This window comes from Eucalyptus grandis, chromosome 6, assembly GCF_016545825.1.
Source record: "Eucalyptus grandis isolate ANBG69807.140 chromosome 6, ASM1654582v1, whole genome shotgun sequence".
NCBI lineage: Eukaryota > Viridiplantae > Streptophyta > Magnoliopsida > Myrtales > Myrtaceae > Eucalyptus > Eucalyptus grandis.
The window spans coordinates 18,983,538-19,009,873 of NC_052617.1; the positions used below are offsets into that span (position 1 = coordinate 18,983,538).

General features: G+C 38.2%; 4 protein-coding genes and 1 pseudogene across 5 annotated transcripts; all 5 read left to right on the forward strand.

The window, feature by feature from the left end:
* Positions 1–3,798: 3,798 nt before the first annotated feature.
* LOC104451644 (putative pectinesterase 11) lies at positions 3,799–5,323 on the forward strand. The gene is made up of 4 exons (XM_010066256.2): positions 3,799–4,185; positions 4,436–4,624; positions 4,714–4,949; positions 5,028–5,323. The coding sequence occupies exons 1-4, from the start codon at positions 3,799–3,801 to the stop codon at positions 5,191–5,193; spliced, it is 978 nt and encodes a 325-aa protein (XP_010064558.2). The 3' UTR covers positions 5,194–5,323.
* A 1,078-nt stretch (positions 5,324–6,401) lies between these two features.
* On the forward strand, positions 6,402–12,212 carry LOC104448767 (L10-interacting MYB domain-containing protein-like). Of its 2 annotated transcripts, XM_039316182.1 has the most exons (5): positions 6,402–6,566; positions 8,963–9,185; positions 10,806–10,890; positions 11,077–11,394; positions 11,483–12,212. In XM_039316182.1, the coding sequence occupies exons 4-5, from the start codon at positions 11,077–11,079 to the stop codon at positions 12,071–12,073; spliced, it is 909 nt and encodes a 302-aa protein (XP_039172116.1). In that variant the 5' UTR covers positions 6,402–6,566; positions 8,963–9,185; positions 10,806–10,890; the 3' UTR covers positions 12,074–12,212. The 2 variants fall into 2 exon arrangements, with proteins under 2 accessions (XP_039172116.1, XP_039172115.1); XM_039316181.1 differs by lacking the exon at positions 8,963–9,185.
* Positions 12,213–15,899: 3,687 nt separating this feature from the next.
* Positions 15,900–17,107, forward strand: LOC104451645 (annotated as a pseudogene).
* Positions 17,108–19,263: 2,156 nt separating this feature from the next.
* LOC104448768 (hypothetical protein) lies at positions 19,264–20,528 on the forward strand. The gene is made up of 4 exons (XM_010062661.3): positions 19,264–19,441; positions 19,521–19,633; positions 19,744–19,844; positions 20,216–20,528. Exons 1-4 carry the CDS (start codon positions 19,390–19,392, stop codon positions 20,325–20,327), a joined length of 378 nt encoding a protein of 125 aa, XP_010060963.1. The 5' UTR covers positions 19,264–19,389; the 3' UTR covers positions 20,328–20,528.
* A 2,753-nt stretch (positions 20,529–23,281) lies between these two features.
* On the forward strand, positions 23,282–24,619 carry LOC104448769 (hypothetical protein). The gene is made up of 4 exons (XM_010062662.3): positions 23,282–23,483; positions 23,565–23,677; positions 23,816–23,922; positions 24,183–24,619. Exons 1-4 carry the CDS (start codon positions 23,432–23,434, stop codon positions 24,292–24,294), a joined length of 384 nt encoding a protein of 127 aa, XP_010060964.2. The 5' UTR covers positions 23,282–23,431; the 3' UTR covers positions 24,295–24,619.
* The last annotated feature ends 1,717 nt before the right edge of the window (positions 24,620–26,336 follow it).

Below are 26,336 nucleotides of genomic sequence, written 5' to 3' on the forward strand. Positions count from 1 at the left end.
AGCACTCGATTGTATAAATCAAGAAAGTCAGATGATCGGATTACACAAAACAAAAGTTAGAGGGTCAAATTGCACAAGCAAAGAGTTAGAAGACTTAGTTGTACGAAAAAAGAAGAAGTTAGAGGACTTAATTGTACAAAATAAAAGTTAGTGGACCAAATCATACAGACGCTAAGACTCATAGGACTAAATCTATACTTAATGTAGTTTTATTTCTCGTTCTTTGGTTGCTCGTACTTATACAATCCATAGGTCGGTTGGACCAAATATAGACCTAAAAGTCTTCATCCAAACTTTATTCTCAACCAACATTAAATTCTAATAATGAGAAAGCGGACTTGGGTACAGTCTAAAGTGAGCCTATGTGGGGAGGTCCGAGTCCGAGAATAAACTCATTTGCCTAAACTTTGCAGGTGTGTGTTCGAGCTTGTCAGCTCGAATGGAACCAACAGGCCACCACCTCCATAATCAGGTCTACTCTTGCTTAAGTATCTAATCGTTGGGCATAAAAGAAAAAAGACCATTTTCAATGAAGTATCAAAGGGGTTAGTACATGCTATCTCTTTTATGCAAAAAAAATTGAGAATTAGGCTCTATTTGTTTTTGCAAAAATACAACATTCCTAAAAAATAACTTCATGCAAGTCATTTTTCAAGAAAACGATAATATTTTTTGATATTTTGATGAGATCTAAAAAAGAACTAGAAAATAGTTTCTACTGTTTGGCAAGAAAAAAATTATTTGATTTTCCTAAATAGACATATATTAATCAAGCATTGGTGACTTGCACATGGACCGACACGGATTCTAACACAAGCACCATGGTCTCAAGCCCAAATCCCCAACTACGAGCACAAGCATTAGTCTTGGATTCGCCAAAATCGAGCTCAACAACTCGATGCTTGTGCCTAGCTCACCAGCACCCTTGCCCGAGTCTATGGAGGCCAGGCCCGGTTTCCTAGCGCTTAGGCCTAAGTCCATCTAGCCCAGGCCCCTAACCTCGACACTCGAGACCGAGACCCCTTCGCCTTGGCTTGGGTCAATTGAGGCTAGACTCAGGACTTCAATATTGGTGTAGGCGGTCGGGGTCCTAGGCACAAGCTCAACCTTAATGGATATGGGCTGAGGACCCAAGCACAAGCATTGGTGTGACCACTTGGATTAACTCACTTGAGATGTTGTCCGTTTTAGCTCATCCCATACTCAATCTCACAGTTAGGTCCTTTAGCATACAGGCAAAAGGTCACCCATCTTGGTAGTGCTCTAACATGAGCATACTCGACTCTTTTTTGTCGGCTAAAAACTGAGCATGTTTAACTTGCCATTACGTCAAAAGGCTCATCCATAAGTTAATTCTAGTTTTCACATATAAATCCTAGGCATACTCTCCCCTATTTGATGTGTAATTTAGTTCATCTCTGTCCCATTCACCATCCTAGGAGTCTACTATGAGATATTCCTTATTTAAGCCATCTGACTCTAGTGACCACTCATTATCCTCATCAAACCGAGTTGTTACAACTGAGGTCTTGGGCTCAGCCTCAGTGGACTCAAGCACGGTAAACAGGATCTCAGGCACAACTTCAATAGGGCTCAAGCTCCAAGGACCTAGCCCTGCTCTCTAGTCCTGGCCCCACTACCAATGGCCTAGTTACGAGTATTAGGGTTTTTGTGCTCAAGCGCAGAATTTCTCGTCCAAGTGTCGATATGTAATCATACTTAGGCCAAAAAATTTTAATTTTTAAAGAGGAAATCATTTTCCTAAATCTAAGGCTTCATTCGTTTCACGGATAATAATTTTCATGAAAACATTTTTTGGATTTTCTGGTATTCATTTCCATGAACTAGTTGTGAGAAACATTTTCCACCAAGGAAAAAAATCTTCTAAAAGAGGAAAATGTTTTTCACTTATGAGAAAGAGGAAAACATTTTCCATATCTTCTTTCACCTCACTTTCTTTCAATAAATATCTTTTCATTTTCTTTTTGTCTTTTCTTTTCATTTTTCCTCTTTTTTTTTCTTTTTTTTTTTTAAATCAGGTCTCAATTATTCTTTATTCTTTTTCTTTCTTTTTCTTGTCCTTCTACTTTGGTTTGGCCAATCGTTGGGGCCGGTGATGAGCCACTAGCGATCATAGCTCGCCAGATCAGTAACACTCGAGTGGTGCCAGATGACGGCAAGGTTAGAGCCTTGCAGATTAGCGATGCCTAAGCATCACCAAAGGTCGTGAGGCTTGGGCCTCGTAGATCGACGTTGCCTGAGTGTTGCAAGAATGTGACAAGGCTTGGACCTTGCTAGATCGACGATGCTCAAGTGTCGCCAAAGGGCAACGTGGCTTGAGGCGGCACTCACGGCAACCGAGGAAAAGAAAAGGAAAAAAAAAAAAGGAAAGGAAAGAAAAGAAGAATAAAAAATAATTTAAAATTCGCATTTAAAAAATATAATAAAAAGAACATAAAATAAAAACAAAAACAAAAACAAAAACAAAAACAAAAAAATCAAAGAAGTGTGTGGAGGAAAATCAAATCAAATATCAAACACAATGAAAAATATTTTCTACTTCAATTTCGGGTTTTACGCCGAACGTTAGAAAATATTATCATTTTCTTGAAAGATGACTTTTAGGAAAATATTTTCCGGAAACATTATATTTTTCACGAAACGAACGAAGCCTTAAGCCTTGATATAAGATCTTTTCCATTGATCCATTTTCCTAGGTGATCCGAACACTATGAAATAAGAATTTTTGGCAAAACAAACGAAACCTCGGTGAAATTTTAACGCGCGCACACGCACCCACACACACACACAATATATATATATATATATATATATATATATATATATATATATATATATCTGCAATTTATGTATGTGACATAACTTTTTCAATAACTAAACCTCCTAGGGTATTCCGATCATTTGTCCCACTCCCTAGACTTAAGTTTTTGTTTCTGCCACCGTTTATTAACAGATTATGAACACCTACTAAATTTCTGTTTGAATCCGCGCACATAATCTTTTGGCGTGTCGGAACGATTTTTTTCCACACCGGTTTCTCAGTTCCGGGTCGTCCCACGGGCCATGGTCAATGAAAACCCTAATCCAAGCCAACTTCCAAATCGTTATGATCTCTTCACAAGCCACTCACGAAAAGGGAGGAACATCTGGGGACATTCCGAAGTTAAACTTGACAATCTATGCACGTGAAGACTCCTGTCCAGTGACACTGCACCTATCCAAGACACCGGCGTTTGAAACATCGTCAAAGCACACCAACACAGAAGGATACAGCTTCCCTAGTTAAAAAGCCGATTGCTTTCCTCCAACGGCAATGGAGATCTCTAACGTTTACCTTAAGATTAGGGACATATATCTCCAACTAAATCAATGAATTTTCTCGCGAGCCGCCTCCGTAGGTCGTATACCTCAACTCCTCGAACTATTATTATTATTATTATTATTATTATTATAGTTTGTAGACTTATCTTTAATTTGACATGAATTGGGAATGCACACGAATTCGGATTACGGACGTGGGGTTTCATTCGTTGACGGCTGCTTCTAGGCTTTAGACAATAGCAACCGCTTGGTCCCTCTCCTACGTTTCCAATGATTGCTTATCACCGCCGTCATTGTCAAGAAATCGGCCCCTCTCGTTTCGCAATTTCGTCCTATAAATAGAGCCACACAGCTCATACTAATCTAACCTCTCACATATTTCGTCATCCTCGCTTTTTGTATCATAATTTCGACCCCCATAATATCCATTAGTAGTCGCCCATCTTGAGTTGCGTCATGAGGAATCAAGGGCAATTCATCCTCTACTTTCTCCTGGCTCTTTTGTCTGCTTGCACGAACTTCTCCGAGGCAGGAAATGGGACTCAAGCTCCTAACCTCGCGCGCCTCATCCTGGTCGACCCGTCCGGGAAGGGAAACTTCACGAAGATACAGGACGCCATTGACGCCGTGCCGTCGAACAACTCGGAGCTCGTGTTCATACGAGTTGAGCCGGGGACATACCGGGAGAAACTCGTGGTCCCGGCGGACAAGCCTTTCATAACTCTGAGCGGGAAGAAGGCGTCCAGCACGATCATCACAGGGGACGACAGTGGGGACATATTCGGATCGCCTACCGTTTCCGTCTTGGCTTCTGACTTTGTCGGCCGTTACCTCACAATTCAGGTTTGCATGCATAGGCACACTAAAAGCGGTCTCGACTTAAAAATTGTGAATGCGATTGCACATTATAGTGGAATATGATAATATAACATAGAACGAAGTTTTTAGAATAACTTAGCTTAGTGATTCACATGGCCTACAAATGGATTATATGACTCGACATAACTGTCGTGATCAAACAATCAAATTGTCCTATCAGATTGTCCTGTGTATCTCACCTAAGATTGGCTCGATTCGATGTTTTGATGTTCAGAATACTTTTGGGTTGGGAGCAAAAGCGGTGGCGTTGAGAGTGTCCGGAGATAGGGTGGTGTTTTCGGCATGTAGAATCACATCTCACCAAGACACATTGCTCGACGATGTCGGAAGGCATTACTACAGGAACTGCTACATTGAAGGCGATGTTGACTTCATCTTCGGCAACGCCGCTTCCCTCTTTCAGGTATCATTTCATGCCAACAATATGAATTCCACGGGAGCAAATAGTAGTATTATTAGTATTATTATTATTATTATTATTTGCCATTGTAGAAATGCCACATTAATTCGGTGTCGCGAGGAGGAGGGTTCATCACGGCCCAGCACCGAGCATCGCCGTTAGAGAACACGGGTTTTGTCTTCTTGGGCTGCACAATCACGGGCCTCACCAATACTTTCTTGGGCCGCCCGTGGGGCCCATATTCGAGAGTCATCTTTGCCCTCTCTTATATGTCTAGTGCCGTCCTCCCCCAAGGATGGGACGACTGGGGTGACTCAACCAAACAGAGGTAACCAACAATAGCAACAATAACAATATCATGCAATTCATTTATTTAGAAAATAATCTCTCTTTTTCTCTTGTCTAGGACGGCCTACTATGGGCAATATGAATGTTACGGACCGGGGGCCGACACATCAAAGAGGGTTCCCTGGTCTCGCGTCCTTACTGGTGAGGAAGTGTCGCCCCTCTTGACGACGGATATGGTTAACCAACAAAGCTGGTTCAGAAATGCTCCAACTATATTCAACTGAGACTAACGTCGGTTTGAAGAACGTTGTCAAAAATATTAGATGCGTACTTATGTAATTAGATTTACTTTAATTTGCTTAGTTGAAAATATGTGATGGTGAAATCCTTTTCTTTGTTTAATCTCGACCATGAGCCGAGTTTTCATGTAATGTGCCTTATTACTCGGATGATTCATTAATAAAGATATCTCGTTATATATTCTTACCTTTTAACAAAAAAAAAAAAAAACAGATATCTCGTTATAACCTTTCTTACGATGTTTGCATGTTATTGTAGATAGTTGTTCGATATACTCATGATCGTCAGCATATGAATTGACCCAACGTCAAGTTGGCTGGAAATGCAAGAAATCCGTGACAAAGATTTCGACGTCAGGATCCATCCAAAATGTTTGATTGTAAAGTTGAGGCGGGCAGCACAATTGGGATGGTCTAATTAAATCCCAATTTGCTATTGATTTTTTTTCAATTAAGTATTCGGATGTATGTTGACACCTAAATTTTATCATTTTATTGATGATTTAATCACATAGAAAATTATGGATTAATTTTTAAACCCTAGACAAAAAAAGTAATTTTCATTAAATTGCATCACACATAAGACGTTAGGAGCATTAGCATCATTAGTATTAATTAAAAAAATTCTGAATTAAAAAAAATTGAATTAAAAAATTTATTATTAAAAATTAATTAATTAAAAGAAAAGTAAAAGAAATCATTTTCATTAAAATGCATCGTGCATGTTTTCATCATTAAAATACATTGCAGGTAGGCATTAGAGACCGTTGCATTATTAGTGTCAATCATTAAAAAATAAAAATTAAAATTAATTTTTTAATTTTCCTTTAAAAATAAAAAAAATAAATTAAAATTTATCGAATATATATATATATATATATATATATATATATATATATATATATATATATATATATATATATATATATATATATATGGGGGAGGAAACCGCGCTAGCGCTAGGCCGGTCCGGCCTTCTTTTCCATTTCTCTTCTTCTGTTTTGGTTGGGTCGGCCCGGCCCGTTTTTCCTTTTCTTTTCCCCACCCTCGGCCCCTTCTTCTTTCCCTCTTTTTCCCTTTTTCCTTTTTGCGCCTGGGCTGGCCCATCTTCCCTTATTTCAGCCCGGCCCGCGAGCGGGTCCTCTTCCCACCTTACGCCGGCCACGTTTCCGCAAAAAGAGGGCAGAAAAGAGGGAGTTCTGTTTTTTCTTTTGGGTAGGTTTTGGCCGAGAGCGAGAGAGGGAGTCCGAGCGAAGAGGAGCGATCGAGAGAGAGCGAGAGGGCTGCAGCCCACGCCTCGGCCGTGCACGAGCTCCGCCCGACGGCCCCCCTCAGCCGACGTCGTCAAGCTGAACCTGGTAAGCCCTTGCTTGTGTTCTGTTTTCGCCTTGTCTAGTGCACGTCGGGCCGGGGATCGCGGCCGTTCGACTCACGCGAGTTCCGGTCCCGCTGGTTCCCCGTCGAGTTGTTATGCGTTCTCGTTTGCTTGTCGAAAGTTCCGGTGTGGACTTGAGTCTCAATCGAGCCGAAATCCCTCTTTCCCATAGCGTATACCAGGTGTTCGATGTAATGCTGCAGTGAGATCTGGTTTTCTTTCGTTGTCTTGGCCGTAGTCGAGTCGTCCGGGTTTCGTCCTGGTGAGCCGAGTTTTTTCTTCGCGTGATGGTTAGCGTTCCAACCGTCCGGTGCCGGTCGGACCGAACGACCGACGTCGGACGGTGGCTCCGGCGCCTCGAAGGTCCGTGAGGGGTTCGTCGTAGTGGTGGCGCTGGTCCGGGCAGGGGAGCTGCAGGAGAGCGTTCGGTGAGGAGAGGGGACTCGTCGAGGAAGAAGACAGGCGTGGAGAACAAGAGAAAAATAATAAAAGAATAAAAGACAAAGAATAAAAAGGAATTAAGGGAAGATACCACTTTTGAATTATCCATCTATCTGTCCATTCTCTCCACTATGTAGAGAGCGCACGGAGAAGCTCTGCAACATGTTTGTGTTAATCCTTTTGCGCTAGAACAGTTGGGATCGTGAGGTTCTTGTCACTAGACATAGCTCTTGGCTGCTTGAGTTTAAGCATTTACTGTGGGAGTGTAGAAATTATGCGCTTGAAAGTGCAATTTGTCTTTGGGATGGCCACTCCATCTTGCAATCCATCTTTTGGACATAGTATGATTAAGTTGCAGTTTGAGTTGATATCTATCTTTGATTTGACTAGAACTTTTTTATGATTTCATTCAATGTGGGTTTATGGAAGTGAAATGATTGGATTTGGAATAGATGTCTATTATGTCTCCAATGTTCAAGTTTTTTTTAGGGGCATATTTTGCTGGCTATGTATATCTTATGTACATGTATATATATGGAGATTGATTGTTAGTATTAGCCTTTGCTTTATAGAAGACAATTTTCTCATTGTCGCATTTGTCATCAGGATGGAATGTTGATTCTTTGTGTTGTAGGATATCCATAAACTTAGTAGGTGGAGGAAATCATCTGTTATTTTTAGACAATAGAAATTGTTGTACATAAATGACATTAGGTGTTTGAGTGTTGGTTGCAATGGTTGTCTTGATTTCTCCTACTTGTGAAATTTGCCAAGAAATGATGTAGAGAACTGTGTTGACTGATATATATGCATTTGTTCGTTCATGGGCTCATGGTTAATCTCTCTTCTTTTTATTTTATTTATTTATTTATTTATTTTTACTTTTATTACTTTTTTTCTTAAGTTGATCTTTTATGATATAATCCACGAAAATGTTCTATTATAATAGATCAATCCTAAAGGTGGAATTTTTAGAACGAAAGACATACATTCTAATTTTGAAGTTCTGTTAGATATAATGTTGAGAGATATTGCTATCAGGAGTGTCACTTGGAATCTTGCACAAGGTTTATGCATTGTTGAGGATATTAAAGCCACACAACTTGATGTTGGTGATGATGATTTAGAGTGTAATGTAGGTGAGAAGTTTATTGAACCAATTGAAAGCACACAGAGTTCAATAAGACAAGCTCAAGGAAAAGAGAGAAAAGAAATTGACTGATACTGCGAAGATATCAATGCAAATTGACAGACTTTCATCAGCTATTGAAAGTAGGAGCACCGCCACATCTCTTGCAAAGGAGTTTGATCCTTGCAAGGAAATTATAAAAACAATGAATAACAAATCGGAGATTGTACAAGAGAGAAGTTAATACTTTTTTATGCTCTCTCATTTTGCAGAAAATAAAGATTATAAGCAAATTTTCATGAACTTATATGGTAATCATGTGATAGATTCACAAAACAGTCAACTCAAAAACAAGGAGAACAATGATTAACATAATATATATTTATTAGAAATATAGAATGACATACAATACTTCTCGACCAATGACATATGCTGCATTTGGGAACTACTTTCCCAAGGATCTTTGAGGGGCTAAAGGCCTTTGGGCAAAATATATAGTGTTTGGCAAAAAATTTTGAATGTCCATTGCACAAATGCCAACCTTTTGAAGGCTAAAAGCCCAAGGCTGCCTTGGCTTTCTAGCATTCTCGGTAAGCTACAGTGCACTTAAAAAAAAAAAAAAAAATCGTTATTCCTTTCTTACCCTTCAAATTTTACTAAAATTCCAATTTTGACCCTTTTAAAATAAAAACCCTAACCTTCTACTCTTATTTTCCAAGCAAATATGCAATGCACGCCGCTTCCCTTCCCTTCCCTTCTACTTTGTTCTTCTCGACTTCTCTTCAAATCTTGCTCTCGCCACTTCACAGCTTACCCCTCCGGTCGTCAAAGCTCGCATTTCCAATCGTTTGTCAAAGCTCGCCTCTCATATCGTTGAAACTTGCCTCTCTAATCAGTCACCGAAGCTCATCTATTCAGTCGCCGAAGCTTCAATGAATACTGTCTCCACCTAGGCTCTCGTCATCGCCATTGTGTTGCTTGCCATCGCCTAGGCCTAGTTCCACGGCTCGACTCCCGCGCCTTCTAGCGACGGTGAGCGCCCGCTCTCTCTCTCTCTCTCTCTCTCTTTGTGTCTCTTGCATTTGGTGAGACTGAGATTTGAAGTTGGGATGTGTGGCATTGTTGATTCTTTCTTTTTCATGTTGTGGTTTTTTTAGATGAGTGGATCGTGTTTCGTTTCTCTGGCAAGTCAGCCATTCTTTGATGAAGAAATTTGGAGAATGTTTCCCAATCCGTCCCTACATCTAAAAGTTATTATAGGTTTTCATTGTAAATGGCTTATCTGCTAGCAAATAGGCAAATTCAGAATGTGGGTGCTAGAATCGAGAGATTTTGAACTCAGTGAAAGCGCAATTCGATCACCGTGACATCGATATTATGCGAATTTCTACAAATTAGCTGAACTTTTCAGCATTAGGGCGAACAGCAAACAGGCTTGAAGGACTTCAGTGCATTGAGGGCTATGTCCAAAATCTAGAGGCCTGTGTTCTGATAGGCGGTGGCGAGTTCCGCCACACGATTACTATCTGCTTGCCCTATTTCGGGGATTCTCTGGAAGCGAATCAAGACATATGAATGGGATGACTATAATTTAAGCAGCCTTGGTTTTTGGTGGATCAGAATCAAGCAGCTCTAATTGCAAAGAGTTATTGTTAATTTTTATTTTGATGATTTAGATGTAGATTGAGCAAAATTTGACCTGATTTGAGTGCTTAATTAAACCACCTTTTGTTTGGGGAAATGGGGTGACCACTGTCATGTATGGGATCAGGCATGAAGGAGATGGTTATATTTCAAAAACAAATTTTTATTTTTCCATAGGGTAAATATGTTTTGCTAGACTTATGTATGCAACCATCAAATATATTCTTTTGAAGAAGATATGATTTGATTTGGGGTGTGTTTGTTGCATTGAAAGTATATTTTTTTGGGGAACTGTTTTCATTGATTTTTGGTGTTTGCCACTTGGTGGTCAACCTGAAAAGTTGTCAATGAAATCTCGGCAGCATGAAAGATAGAAAATGAAGCTCCCTGCTAGAAAAGAGAAAAGTGTTTTCCAAGTAAAATGAGCTAAGTCTAGTGTTAATATGACAAGGCTGAGGACAAGTGCACCTCTCTCCTCCTTTACATTCTAATGCATACATAAGAATTTGTGATTCTGGTCTTGATGCCAATGAACATATAGTAGCTAGTATGACACTAGGTAATCATCAGTTGTGGGCTGGTCTGTCAGGCAACTTGTAAATAAGAGATTGATTGGACTTTCCATTAGGGTGATGAGCTGGAAATGATAAGTTCTTGTCCAATGTGCTAGGTTGGTCTTTGGTGAGTTAAGAAGTGTCTGATTTGCATTTGTTCCCCCATATGCCAAACATAGCAAATAAACTTGAGAGCTCTATTTGGCTTTTTGACCTGATCATTGATTAACAATGTCGTGAAGTTGAGATTTGGAAAAGTCGGCAATGGATTATTGTTTTGTTTCGAGTTGATTCACAAAGTTCAAAAGTCAATGTTAAAATGACAATGCTTTTGACCTTCTTTTTTTTTAGGTCTAGTACCTATTTCAACTTTTTAAAAGTCAAGTTAGTATGTTGACTCTTGTGACTTATTCATATTCTTTCTTTTTCATTTCTCTTTTGGCTTTGAATTCAGGTGCTCAACTCTCTCTTCGCTCACAACCAAAGTGCTCGCCTCTCTCTTCACTCAAAAGGTGTCAATTGTCCCACCTCAAACTCAGGTTCTTTCACTTCTATTTCTTATGTTTCTGTTCTTTTTCTCCACTTACGTATCCAGCTTGGTGTGCTCTTTCATGGGTTCATATGAATTACATTTTAATTTATTTGTAGTGTCCCTTGTTTTGTTTTCGTAGTTAACATTATATATTTTCATTTTTCAAATGTGTTTGTATTCATTTTATTGAAAGATGGCAAGTTCATCAAAGGAAAAAGCATATTGGAGCCCTGAAGATGTAGAAACTTTTTGTCGATTATGCATTGAACAAATTGAAAAAGGTAATCGTCCTGCGAGCAACAAAAGGGATGGATGGACAAATATAATTAACAAGTTTGAAGAGTTGAGAGGAAAAAAGTATAATAAAAATCAAATGAAGAGTAAATGGGATAATTTAAAGGAAGAATGGAAAAAATGGAAGCAATTGGTTCAAAAAGAAACAGGACTAGGATGGGATCCAAGGAAGAAAACCATTGACGCAAGTGACGAATGGTGGGAGAGAAAAATTCAGGTATTTATTTAATCTTTTGTTATTTTGTTATTTTATTTGTAAGTTCATATTTTATAATACAACTCCTAAAAATATTTTATTATAACAGGTCAATTCTAAGCTTAGAGTCTTTCGAACAAAAGGCATACATCCGGATATTGAAGTTTTGTTAGATCAAATGTTCCAGGGTACAGTTGTTACTGGAAGTGTTATCGGGAATCCTGCACAAGGTTTATGTAATAATGAAAATGTTGAAACCACACAAGCTGATATTGGTGATTGTGCAGGATCTACCGATGATACTTTAGAGCATGATGTACGTGAAATAAATGCCCAACCAAGTCAAAGTAAAAGCCATAAAAGAACGGGAGAAAGTTCAACGAAAGAAGCTCAAGCAAAGAGAGGAAAAAAATTGACCGAATCTGATAAGTTAGCATCACAAATTGATAGACTTTGTTCAGCTATTGAAAGTAGAAGCAATGCAACATCGATTGTAAGGGAGTTTGATCCTTACAAAGAAATTGTGCAAATATTGAAAGCCATACCTGAGATTAAGCAAGACAGAAAGTTATTCTTCTTTGCACTCTCTCATTTTGCTGAAAAGAAAGACAACAGACAGATTTTTATGAACTTGGATGAAGATGAAGAAAAAGTTGAGTGGTTGAAGTATAAGTTGGAAGAGCATAATAGTCGTCACTAGAATACTAGTTACTTCTTTTAGCTCTTTCATATTTCTATATTGTAATGTGAAACTTATTTTCGATTGCTAATTTGCACTACTTGTGAACTCTTCTTCTGATTATGTCATAATGTGAGACATGTGTGTTCGGTTTGTGTTATTTCGATTTGGTGAAGTTTGCATATATATATTATGGATAATAATTGTTCCATTGATAGATGATTATTTATCACTTTTCTTACTGTTTTGTTACTTTAAACAGATATAGACGATTTTTCTTAAAGAGAAATCTATGAAAAAAAGGACGAGGAATTCAATCAACTTGTGGAAATTACTCAAGTTATAATCGTTTATCAAGCAATATATAGTTATAAAAAGTCTTGTAAGACATTATCATATACAGGATATGCATGGTTAGAAGAGTTGACGGGCGGAGATGTTAATCCAATAATATGTTATCAAATGTTTAAAATTGATAAGATTATATTTAATAATTTAATGCATGATTTAGTAACACGCTATGAACTTGAAGGAACTAGGAATATTGATATTAGAAAAATGTTTGAAATATTTTTTCATATTTTAGGACACGATATAGGTAGCAAGATACAATATAGGTAACAGGTTAACACAAGAGCGCTTTCAACACTCTGAGAAACTATAAGTAGGTATTTTAGCTTAATATTACACAAAGTATGTGAAATGTGAAAAGATTTAATCCAACTAGCTGATTGGCAATTTATGGATGTTCAAGAGAAGATAAAAAATAATTGAAGATTTTATCCATATTTTAAGGTATGTGTTTGAGCTTGTCAGCTTGAATGGACCCAACAAGCCACCACCCCCATGATCAGGTTTACTCTTACTTAAGTATCTAATCGTTGGGCATAAAAAAAAAAAAAAACAAACAAACCATTTTCAATGAAGTATCAAAGGGGCTAGTACAGGCTATCTCTTTTATGCAAAAAAAACCGAGAATTAGGCTCTATTTGTTTTTGCAGAAATACAATATTTCTGAAAAATATTTTTATGGAAGTCATTTTTTCAGGAAAACAATAATATTTTTTGATATTTTGTCGACATCTGAAAAAGAACTAGAAAATATTTTCTATTATTTGGCAAGAAAAAATTTATTTGATTTTCCTAAATAGACATATTAATCGAGTATTGGCGACTTGCACATGGATCGACACAGATCCTAACACGAGCACCGTGGTCTCAAGCCTAAATCCCTGACTACAAGCACAAGCATCAGTCTTGGATTCGCCAAAATCGAGCTCAACAACTCAATGCTTGTGCCCAGCTCACCAACACCCTGGCCAAAGTCTATGGAGGCCAAGCCCGGTTTCCTAGCACTTAGGCCTAAATCCATCGAGGCCAAGCCCCTAACCTCGGCACTCAAGACTAAGACCCCTTCACCCTAGCTTAGGTCAATTGAGGCTAGATTTGGGACTTCAGTATTGGTGTGGGCGGTTGAGGTCCCAGGCACAAGCTCAACCTTAATGGACATGGGCCGAGGACCCAAGCACAAGCACTAGTGTGACCTCTTGGTTTAACTTACTTGAGATATTGTCCATCTTGGTTCATCTCATACTCAATCTCACAGTTAGGTCCTTTAACATACAAGCAGAAGGTCACCCATCTTGGTAGTGCTTTAACATGAGCATACTCAACTTTTTTTTGTCGGCTAAAAACTGAGCATGTTTAACTTGCTATTACGTCAAAAGACCCATCCATAAGTTAATTCTAGTTTTTACATATAAATCCTAGGCATGCTCTCCCCTATTCGACGTGTAATTCAGTTCATCTTTGCCCCATTCACCATCCTAGGAGTATACTAGGAGATATTCCTTATTTAAGCCATTTGACTCCAGTAACCACTCCTTGTCCTCATCAAGCCGAGTTGTTACAACCGAGGTCTTAAGCTCAACCTCAATGGACTCGAGCATGGTAACTAGGATCTCAGGTACAACTTCAATAAACTTGGGCCAGGACATCGAGATCTCAAGCTTGACCTCAATGGACCAGGGCTCAATCTTTAAGGACCTAGCCCTGTTCTCTAGTCCCGGCCCCACTACTAATGGCCTAGTTACATGTATTAGGCTTTTTGTGCTCAAGCATAGAATTTTTGGTCCAAGTGTCAATATGTAGTCATACTTTGGCCAAAAATTGTCAATTTTTTAAAGAGGAAATCATTTTCCTAAATCTAAGCCTCTATTCGTTTCACAGATAATAATTTTCAAGAAAACACTTTTCAAATTTTCTCGTATTCATTTCCATGAACTAGTTGTGGGAAACATTTTCCACCAAGGAAAAAAATTCTTCTAAAAAGGGGAAAATGTTTTTCACTTACGGGAAAGAGGAAAACAATTTCCATATCTTTTTCACCTCACTTTCTTTCAATAAATATATTTTCATTTTATTTTTATTGTTTCTTTTCTTTTTCATTTCTCGTTTTTTTTTTTAAATGTGTCTTAATTATTCTTTATTCTTTTTTTTTCCTTTTTCTTTCTTTTTCTTTTCCTTCTACTTTGGTTTGGCCAGTCGTTGGGGCCGGTGACGAGCCACTAGCGATCGTAGCTCTCCAAATCAGTAACACTCGAGTGGTGCTAGATGACGGCAAGGTGGAGCCTTGCGGATCGCGGCACCCAAGCGTCGCCCGAGAGGTCACGGGGCTTGGGCCTTGTAGATCGATGTCGCCCGAGCATTGCAAGAATGCAACAAGGCTTGGGCCTTGCCAAATCGGCGATGCTCAAGTGTCACCAAAGGGTGGCGTGGCCCGAGGTGGCACTCACTGGCAACCAAGGAAAAGAAAAGGAAAAAAGGAAAGGAAAGAAAAGAAGAATAAAAAATAATTTCAATTTCAATTTTTAAAAAATATATAATAAAAATAAAAACAAAAACAAAAAAATAATCAAAGAAGTGTGTGGAGGAAAATCAAATCAGATACTAAACAATGAAAATCATTTTCCACTTCAATTTCAAGTTTCTACCTAACGTCAGAAAATATTGTCATTTTCTTGGAAAATGACTTTTAGGAAAATATTTTCCGGAAACATTATATTTTTCACGAAATGAACGAAGTCTTAAGCCTTAATATAAGATCTTTTTCATTGACCCATTTTTCTAGGCAATCCAAATACTCTGAAATAAGAATATTTTTAACGAAACAAACAACACGGTGAAATTTTAACACACATATATATATATTCTGTAATTTATGTACGTGACATAACATTTTCAATAACTGAACCTCTTAGGGTATTCCGATCATTTGTCCCGCTCCCAAGACTTAAGTTTTTTGTTTCTGCCACCGTTTATTAACAGATTATTGAACATCTACTAAATTTCTGTTTGAATCCGCGCACATAATCTTTTGGCGTGTCGGAACGATTTTTTCCACACCGGTTTCTCAGTTCCGGATCGTCCCACGGGCCATGGACCATGGTCAATGAAAACCCTAATCCAAGCCAACTTCCAAATCGTTACGATCTGTTCACAAGCCACTCACGAAAAAGGGAGGAACATCTGGGGACATTCCGAAGTTAAACTTGACAATCTATGCACGTGAAGACTCCTGTCCAGTGACACTGCACCTATCCACGACACCCGCGTTTGAAACATCGTCAAAGCACACCAACACAGAAGGATACAGCTTCCCTAGTAAGCCGATTGCTTTCCTCTAACGGCAATGGAGATCTCTAACGTTTAAGACTAGGGACATATATCTCCAACTAAATCAATGAATTTTCTCGCAAGCCGCCTCCGTAGGTCGTATACCTCAACTCCTCGAACTATTATTATTATTATTTTGTTGTTGTTGTTGTTGACTTATCTTTAATTTGACATGAATTGGGAATGTGACGATGTGCCGTCGAACAACTCGGAGCTTGTGTTCATACTAGTTGAGCCGGGGACATACCGGGAGAAACTCGTGGTCCCGGCGGACAAGCCTTTCATAACTCTGCGCGGGAAGAAGGCGTCCAGCACGATCATCACAGGGGACGACAGTGGGGACATATTCGGATCGCCTACTGTTTCCGTCTTGGCTTCTGACTTTGTCGGCCGTGACCTCACAATTCAGGTTTGCATGCATAGGCACACTAAAAGCGGTCTCGACTTAAAAATTGTGAATGCGATTGCACATTATAGTGGAATATGATAATATAACATAGAACAAAGTTTTCAGAATAACTTAGCTTAGTGATTCACATGGCCTACAAACGGATTATATGACTCAACATGACGTGATCAAATAATCAAATTGTCCTATCGGATTGTCCTATGTATCTCTCCTAAGATTGGCTTGATTCGATGTTTTGATGTTCAAAATACTTATGGGTCGGGAGCAAAAGCAGTGGCGTTGAGAGTGTCCGGAGATAGGGTGGCATTTTCGGCATGCAGAATCACGTCTCACCAAGACACATTGCTCGATGATGTCGGAAGGCATTACTATAGCAACTGCTACATTGAAGGCGATGTCGACTTCATCTTCGGCAATGTCGCTTCCCTCTTTCAGGTATCATTTCGTGCCAACAATATGAATTCCGCGGGAGCAAATAGTTATTATTATTATTATTATTAATTTGCCATTGTAGAAATGCCATGTGCATTCGGTGTCGCGAGGAGGAGGGTTCATCACGGCCTAGAACCGAGCATCGCCGTTAGAGAACACGGGCTTCATCTTCTTGGGCTGCATGATCACGGGCCTCACCAACACTTTCTTGGGCCACCCATGGGCCCATATTCGAGGGTCATCTTCGCCCTCTCTTATATGTCTAGTGCCGTCCTCCCCCAAGGATGGGACGACTGGGGTGACTCAACCAAACAGAGGTAACCAACAACAGCAACAATAACAACAATAGCAAAATTATGCAATTCAATTATTTCGAAAATAATATCTCTTTTTATCTTGTCTAGGACGGCCTACTATGGGCAATACGAATGTTACGGACCGGGGGCCGACACATCAAAAAGGGTTCTCTAGTATCGCGTCCTTACTGGCGAGGAAGTGTCGCCCCTCTTGACGATGGATATGGTTGACCAACAAAGTTGGTTCAAAAATGCTCCAACTATATTCAACTGAGGCCAACGTCGGTTCGAAGAACGTTGTCAAAAATATTAGATGTGTACTTATGTAATTAGATTTACTTTAATTTGCTTAATTGAAAATATGTGATGGTGAAATCCTTTTCTTTGTTTAATCTCGACCATGAACTGAGTTTCCATGTAATGTGCCGCATTACTCGGATGATTCGTTAACAAAGATGTCTCGATATAACTTTTGTTACGATGTTTGCATGTTATTGTAGATAGTTGTTCAGTATACTTATGATTTTTTGCGTCAGCATATGAAATGACCCAACGTCAAGTTGGCTGGAAATGCAAGAAATCCGGGACAAAGATTTCCACTGGGATGGTTGATTGTAAAATTGAGACGGACAGCACAACTGGGATGGTCTAATTAAATCCCAATTTGCTATTGATTTTTTCAATTAAGTATTCAGATGTACGTTGACGCCTAAATTTCATCATTTTATTGAGGATTTAATCACGTAAAAAATTAAGAATTAATTTCTAAATCCTAGACAAAAAAAAAAGTAATCTTCATTAAATTGCATCACACATAGACGTTAGGAGCATTAGCATCATTAATATTAATTAAAAAAATTCTGAATTTTAAAAAAATTGAATTAAAAATAATTAATTAAAAAATAAAATAAATCATTTTCATTAAAATGCATCGCGCATGTTTTCATTACAATGCATTGCACGCAAGCATTAGAGACCGTTGCATTATTAGTGTTAATCATTAAAAAAAATTAAAAATATATATATCTTTTTATTTTCTAAAAAATCAAGAAATTTTAAATTAAAAATTATCAAAAAAAAAAAAAAAGATGGGGGACGCAACCGCACCGGCGCTAGGCCGGTCCGGCCTTCTTTTCCATTTCTCTTCTTCTGTTTTTGGTTGGGTTGGCCCGGCCCGTTTTTCGTTTTCCTTTCTCCACCCTCGGCCCCTTCTTGTTTCCCTCTTTTCCCTTACTCCTTTTCGCGGCTGGGCTGGCCCATCTTCCTTTATTTCAGCCCGGCCCGCGCGCGGGTCCTTTCCCCCATCATGCAAGCACAGATATGAGTCCCAATTATGAATATATAATTGACTCGATGATGCCAACGTGGGGCTAGTGATTTAAATGATAATATACCTTCTAACATGACACGCTTATATGATTGAATAAGCATAACCTTAGAAAATATTTAAGGATGCTTGTAATTTTTAACGATAACGTATTACTTTCTTCAAGACATATGTGAACATGTCTATTATAATGAAACTACTCTCTTATTAATTGATTAAAATTATTCTTTGATGTGATTTTTTTCTTCATTCCAAAAAGGTAATTTTTTTTTATCTATAATTTTGTTAATACATTATTTTGCATTGCACTCGACACGTACTACAATAAAAGCTGTGGCCATTGATTTTTTTCAATTTTAAACAAATTAAAAATTAAAGAACTGAAATTAGTCATAAAAATGTACTTTTCAAATATGTTTTCACCTTCCGACCAATATATACATACATATATATATATATATATATATATATATATATATATATATGTATGTGTATGTTTTCACTACAAGGCATTTTTCTCAAAATTGTTTCACTTTTCAACTTTAATTTACCAATCCCTCTTTGCTTGTTATGAGTTTCCTTAAATGCTTAATCAAACGCAATCGAAATCATATGTGCCCTTTATTAATGCGGACTGAGGAAGGTGTATACCTCATTTTGTATCCACAAGGTGAAGTTAAAAGCCGCATCCGCTTCAGTCGACTCCGATCCGTTGAATCAGATGGACCTCGTACATAAGATGCACACGATCCGACAGACCACATGCGCTGCTGTTATACTCTCTGCTGCAGCTGATAATTATCACTGCCCAAGAAACCTCGGAGGAGACGCGTCGGACGCATATCAAGGACCAGCAAATCCAACGGCCACATCACGTCGTCATCGTCTCGATCTCTTTCACCTGTCCTTGTTCTTCGGCCTTGCCCCGGGCAAATCTGTGGGCTGACTCGCAGATCCGGCATTCATGTGCAAAAAGTTAGTGGAATTTAACAGCTACACCCCAAAAAAATAAAAAATAAAAATAAAACAAAGCTTTTTAAAGTGAGTTTGAAATCATAAAGTTCGGGATAAGAACCACGTCGCAGATAAGAACTAATCATCTCCACGTATAAAAAAGCCTTCACTGTCGCTTGCGGATCGATCAAAGAACCGCAGACAAGAACAGGAAAGTGATCGCTGAGCTAGCTTGCGAGCAGCAATGGGTTCTCTAATGGCGGGTTGGGACTCGCCGGTCCTCGATCCTAAGCATGGTAAGTCATCTTCCCCGTTGCTGCTACCACTTTAGCCAATAGGGTTAGGGCTAAAAGCTTGAATCTTGAATCTTTGCAGTCGCTTACCAGAGGAACAGATCGTTTACTAAAGAGGAGATAGAAGCTTATTGGAGGTCGAAGAAGGAGAAAGCAGAGGAAGAGCTCCGTAAAGCCCCGTCCGATAGCACTCAGGTAAAATACTTTCATTTATTCATTTCACTTTCTGCCGTTTGTTTGTAGATATATATTGTGAGAATTTTCGAATTCATGATTTGGTAATGAAGATGGTTTTGTTGCGGCAGGAGATGGTGTTCGAAGAGCGTGCAAGAAAGTACGAGAAATCGAAGTCGCTGCCGGCGGAAGCGGAGATGGCCTGGGAGAGAATCATCAACAACAAAGGCTGGTAAGTCATGTATTAACTTGATTTTAAGACAGCCGGGTGTCTTAAGAACTCGATTATTCATATCTTAAGTCATTGGATCTATTAAACACTCCAGGACTGAAGCCTTTAAGTTGAACGACGAAAGGGTCTTGTTTGAGTAGTTGTGATTGTTGCCGGCGTCATTTCATACATTTACTTTTATACGATATGCATGTGATAAGACAATTTACGCATACCCATTCAGCGGATCCATTCAGAGTAATAATGTTAAGATCCAAAAAAAATTATTTTTCTTTTTTTTTTTCCATCATTTTCTAGTATTCGATTTTTTTTTAATTGACTGGGGATTATTAAGCTTGATAGAATCTGTGCTACAATTAAATACTTGGCAGGTGGACCTGGAGCAATTGGGCATTTCTCAATGAACCGCCGATATCCGAGGGAAGCGCCAACAGCTACGTCTCTCAGTTCCACGTTGCCAATCTTCACAAGTCAAAAGCTTGAATCACGTAATGAGAAAGCTAAGTTGGGTGTATTTGCAAAGAATGGATTGACTTGCAATCTTAGTTTGTAAATATATATATATATATATATATATATATATAGTGTCTCAAAGGTGATGTAAAATGTTGAGGACTTTTAATGTGATCTTGTACGAGCTCTTGTTCTCTTCTAGTGGTAAAGAAGTGAAGACTTGATTTGAAACAACAATAGCTTATGCAATCTCTTCTCTTTAGAACAAAGCAATTTCCCTCTGGAAAGAGAGACTATTAGGTGCATATGGAGTTCGGGGTCATTTAAACCTTCTCTAGGGCCGATACGTTAAACCAATATAAAGAGGTAGAATGATATGATTTATTCAATTCACAACAAATTACATTTTCATGAAAGGGCGTTTGTACATCACTCGTGTGTATTCAATGTATGGAATGATATCATGCCTTCTAAAGTAAGTCATACAAAGATTGTTAACATTGATTTCTTCATATAAATTGCGGGATAACTTTTTGTTCAATTCATCACAAATTATTTTTCTTTTCTTTCCTAAGAATAAAGGATTCTGACCAGATTGAGACCTACCTCACCACCCATTGCTGGAATATTCAGTTTAAGCAGCTAATGAAACGGTAGGAGCGAGTTAGTTATTGTAGTCCTAGCGAGTGCGAGTGGAGAAGCCTAATACAGGGTATACACCTAAGCCTTGGGCCCTTTTTTGCAAACTAACTAAAGTTTCCTAAGACGTAGAAGAAATCGGAGAATCAAATTCAAGAACTTTGGCTTACAAATAAAGTTTTGAATCACTCGAATAAGTAATAATTGCATTGGCTTACCAAAGAATAAACCTCATTTGTTCATTGATATTTTCGAAAAGCTGATAACATACGACAATTAGTGAAGGAGATACATAATGTACAATTGGGTACAACGATTTCTGGAGCTGCTAATCGATTTGACGAGGTGCCCATTTCGAAATCAATGATCGAACACATTTGATGGTCCTTATCAAATCATTGTGTTTGGCTAGGCATGCGGTGTTGATTGCTTAGGATGGGAATGATTCAAACATTATGGCTTTTTTTTTTAATATAGAAAATCTATAAATAAATTAAACCTCCCCCAAAAAGTTAAAAAAAAAAAAATAGAAACAAGAAACATCGTGGATAGGTAATTTATTTCTTGATTTTGCGTGAACATCAAGCTGATTGGAAATCCAAGACATCATAAGATGAAAACCCGAAGCTTGTCCGGATCCATCTAAAACGGTTTGATTGTAAATTTGATGGCTCCACAAATACCACCCCGACAAAAAAAAAAAAAAAACCGCCCTCGACGAAAAACCATGGGCGCCACAAATGTGATGGTCTATTAAACCCCAATTTCCTAATAATTTATTATGGAAAGATTTTTTTTTCCACATATTAGTATTTTGGTGGGCCTACTACACTGACAGACTTACCAACCTCAAATCTTTAATCGTGAGTGATAAGGAATAAATATGCCTGAGATTAGACTTTTTCCATTGAGTGGGGAACGGTTAGAGCCCTATCATAGCGCCAATTGCTCCTTCTATATCCGTAGCTAAAGAAAAAAAAGGTGTACGCCCTATCAAGGTCCCAATCAATTGGACACTTAGTATTGAAAAAAAAAAAAAAAGCTCCTCAACACTAATCCTATGGAATGAATGATTCCCCCGAAAATTATAACTTTTATCTTTGGACGGTATATCTGAGCGTCTTTAATCCCATCAAATTGTAACATAAGAACATAGAACGAAGTTTAATGATTTTTAGTGTACGAAAATTTGATCCCATCAAAAAAATCTAAATAATGTAATTAGAGTAATTGATACTTTTTCTTCTTTCTTTTTTTTTCTTTTTCTTTTTTGTAAAGTATTCGCAAACTTGTCATCAACTTAAAAACCTTTTAAGCTCTGTAGACAAAGTGGATAATCATCTAGTTTTTCTTCTTTGACATTTCGTCATGTATTCTTTGGATGTGGTTAATCTTGAAAGATGCACAAAAATTACCCCAATTATATGTGTTGATTAGGATGCTGTGATTTGAACACGAGAGCGACCGCATCCAAAATAAAACACCTGATCTCTTAATTGACTCATTGATGGTTACCTATTGTAATTGTTAAACAACTATAATGTATTTTTCATTTTTTGGTTCGAACTATGATGTAGTTTTTAATCTCCATAAATATGTATAATTTTGAAGAGTTAATCTTGTTATCTAATTGAATACTTTAACAAAAAATTATGAATGCCCTATTTATGTATATTATGACAAGTACGCGAGACTCATTTCGTTGTATCCCTTAAGAGAAGTTATTGGCCTCATCCAATGCAGTTGGCCTAGCGAATCTAATCCATTGGATCATATGAGCACACATGATGTAATAAATCACGCACGGAACCAATAATCCCCACCTAAGGAATGTCAAAGGACATGCATCAGATGCATATCAAGCATAAATAAATTGGGATAACAACACAAATAGTTTCTAAACTTTAATCCAATATGTAGTATAATTCATGAATTTTTAATTTATTCAATATTGTCACGGAACTTTCGATGCAAGTTCAATATAGTTCTTGAACTATATGAAAATGTTCAAAGTTATCATTTCATTAATTCAAAGTCATAGATAACATTGAATATTTTTATATAATTCAGAAACTAAATTGAATAAGCATATTTATATATTAGGTTAAAGTTCATGAATTAATAAATTCTAAATTGAAGAATCACGTTATATCATTAGCCCAAGTCCATTACCATTTGTATCATTCTGTCAAATCACGTCATCATCGTCCCAACCTCTTTCACCGGGCCTTGTTCTTTGAGTCTTCCTGTGCAAATCTGTGGGCTGACAAGTAGCTCCGATTTTCGTGCGCAAGAAAGTAAAAGTGGAATCAAACAATTGCACCGCAAAAGGAGCTTTTAATACAATCATAAAATCTTTGGATAAGAATAAAGTCGTCGATGAGCACTAATCACATCCCCACGTATTTAAAGCCTTCACCGTGACTTGCGAATCGATCGAAGAATCGCAGACAAGAACAGGAAGGGTGATCACTGAGCAAAGCTTGCGAACAACGATGGGCTCTCTAATGGCGGGTTGGGACTCGCCGGTCCTTGATCCTAAGCATGGTAAAGTCATCTTCCTCGTTGCTGCTACCACTTTAGCCAATAGGGTTAGGGCTAAAAGCTTGAAATCTTGAATCTTTTCAGTGGCCTACCAGAGGAACAGATCGTTCACTAAAGAGGAAATAGAGGCTTATTGGAGGTCGAAGAAGGAGAAGGCAGGAGAAGAGCTGCGTAAAGCCCCGTCCGATGGCACTCGGGTAAAATACTTCCATTTTAATCGTTTCGATTTTTACCGTTTTGTTTGTAGATATATATGTGAGAATTGTTGAATTAATGAATTGGTAATGAATCATGTTTTTTCTTTTTTTTCTTTTGTGATTGGTTTGTTGGCTCAGGAGATGGCATTCAAAGAGTGTGCAAGAAAGTACGGGAGATCGGAGTCGTTGCCGGCAGAGCTGGAAGGCGAGGCAACTTGGGAGAGACCCATCAACAACAAAGGCTGGTAAGTTGAGTATTTACATGATTCTAGGAGGTCTTATTTGAACTATTGTAATTGCTGCTGGTGTTATTTCTTGCATTGACTTTTGTACGGTGCGCATGTGACGAGACAATTTACGCATACCCATTCGGATGAATTGCATTAAGACCTGAACATTAATTTATCTTTCTATTTTTTGATCATTTTCTAGCGTTTAATTTTTTTTCCTTAATTTGGGGGTTTTAAGTTTGATAGAATCCGAGCTACAATTAAATGATTGGCAGGTGGACATGGAGCAATTGGGCATTTCTGAATGAACCGCCGGTATCCGAGGGAAGCACCAACAGCTACGTCTCTCAGTTCCATGTTGCCAATCTCCACAAGTCCAGAGCTTGAATCACTTGAGTTGAAGTTAATCTGGGCCTGTTTGCCGAGAATGAATTGCTCTGCAATCGTCGTTAGTAATTTCATAGGCATCCATGTATATATGCGTATGCGATGCGTATAATTTCAGAGTGACGCCTACAGTGTGTTGAAGGTGTAGTAAAATTTTGAGGACTTTGTGATCTTGGATGGGCTCTTGCTATCCTTCTTGTGGTGAAGAAGTGGAGACCCTTGATTTGAATTGGCAATGGCTTGTGCAGTTTTTATATGAAATGCTATCATGTCTTCTCTAGTAAGTCGCTCACATTACGTCAATAAATTGATTTCGCAATATAAATTGTGTAATAAGTTTTTGATCAATTCGCCACAAATTACCTTTCTTTCTTTCTCTAAGAGCAAAAGGGTTTAAGTGTGATTGGAACCTAATTCACATGTTGTTGAAATATTTTGTTTAAGCAGCTAACGAAACACCAACTTCCCACTGGGCAGGTGCGTCACCTAGTGCTCTCAGGTTCAAGTGGAGAAACCAAAGACCAAATATACATCTGAGTCTAAAAGCCCGTCCTTTGTAAACTAATCAAGATTTCCTAACACCGAAGATAAATTGGAGAATCAAACCAATGACTTTTGGCTTGCAAACAAAGTCTTGAATTAATCAATCAACCACCCTAGATCGGAACGAATTATGGATCATAAATGGGTGTTTTGTACATCGTAAAGGCTCACATGAAAACAAAAAGTACGTGAATTGCTACCTTCCTGACTAACGGATCGATTTTCATCATCAATTGCTAATAAAAGGCGTTACGCGGTTATCTTGCCGGCATTGCACTGGGCCGGCCCAATTAGGCCCATCTGCCCGAAATGAACGATGAGCTGGCTCGGCCAAGCTTCTCATTTCTTGGATCTGGCCCGCTTTAAGTTCTGGCCCATTGCATTGATCAGCTCCAGTTGCTAATGAGAGGACGACGATGGGTGTCAAGTCTAATTCTTTTCCATTTCGAAGTGGATATATATTCCAATCTATATTTTAGATAGTATCGATGGTAGAAAAGAATACCTGCGATGTATATACTGTTTTGGACAGAACAAAAAAGCTCAATTCATGAATAAATCGATAAATTCACATTCAAACGAGATAAGGTTCTATACTAGCAACTTCAACAAATCTCCAAAAATTATAAAAGAATCGATATCGACGTTCACCAAGAATCATTAAAGGATTCGTAAGGTACGATATTATATGTAGGTGCACAATAAAATATTAATTAAAGGATTCGTAAGGTACGATATTATATGTAGGTGCACAATAAAATATTAATTGGTCTGTAAGGTATGATATTATATGTAGGCGTGCAATAAGATACCGATTAGTCTATAAGGTATTTTGATCTGTTCAAAAAAAAGAAGAAGGTATTTTGACAGATGGATCGATGGAGAAACCGACATTTTGCACCACGATCGTTTCTACATCAAACAGTTCAACGCATTTTGATAGTACGTTTCATTCAATCATTGTATTCGGGCCCGCAGGCGTGCTGATTGCTGGGGAATGATTCTAACATTTAGGCCCAGGTTGTAGTTTTTATTTATTGAGATTATAGGAACTTTAGGATGAATAAATTAAACCCCGAAACCAGTACATTAGAAAATCTCGCGTTAAAGTTTGAAAAAGAAAAATCGACAATACCATTTCAGTCCATATGGGTGAATTAAGCATTTGAACCATTATAAATCGACTTGGATGCATGGAAGGGTTCAAATTTGTTAATCTCATCTTAGAACTCTCTTGTGAAGATTATGGGTTCTAGTTTCACTTCCCCTAACATTTCAAAAGTAGTAACTACAATCGATATCGAACTTACTTACGTGACCAATGAAAAATGTCCAAATTAGAAAAATAAATTCAATGGCGATGGAACAACAGTTCGACATAAGAAAAGCGGGAACGTGGCTCTTAAAGTTATCTGAAGGTATGACTTATCGCATTCGAATCCAAATCACTCAATCTGATCCTTTTAATAACTGCGAAGCCCTTACCAACACTTTGTCGG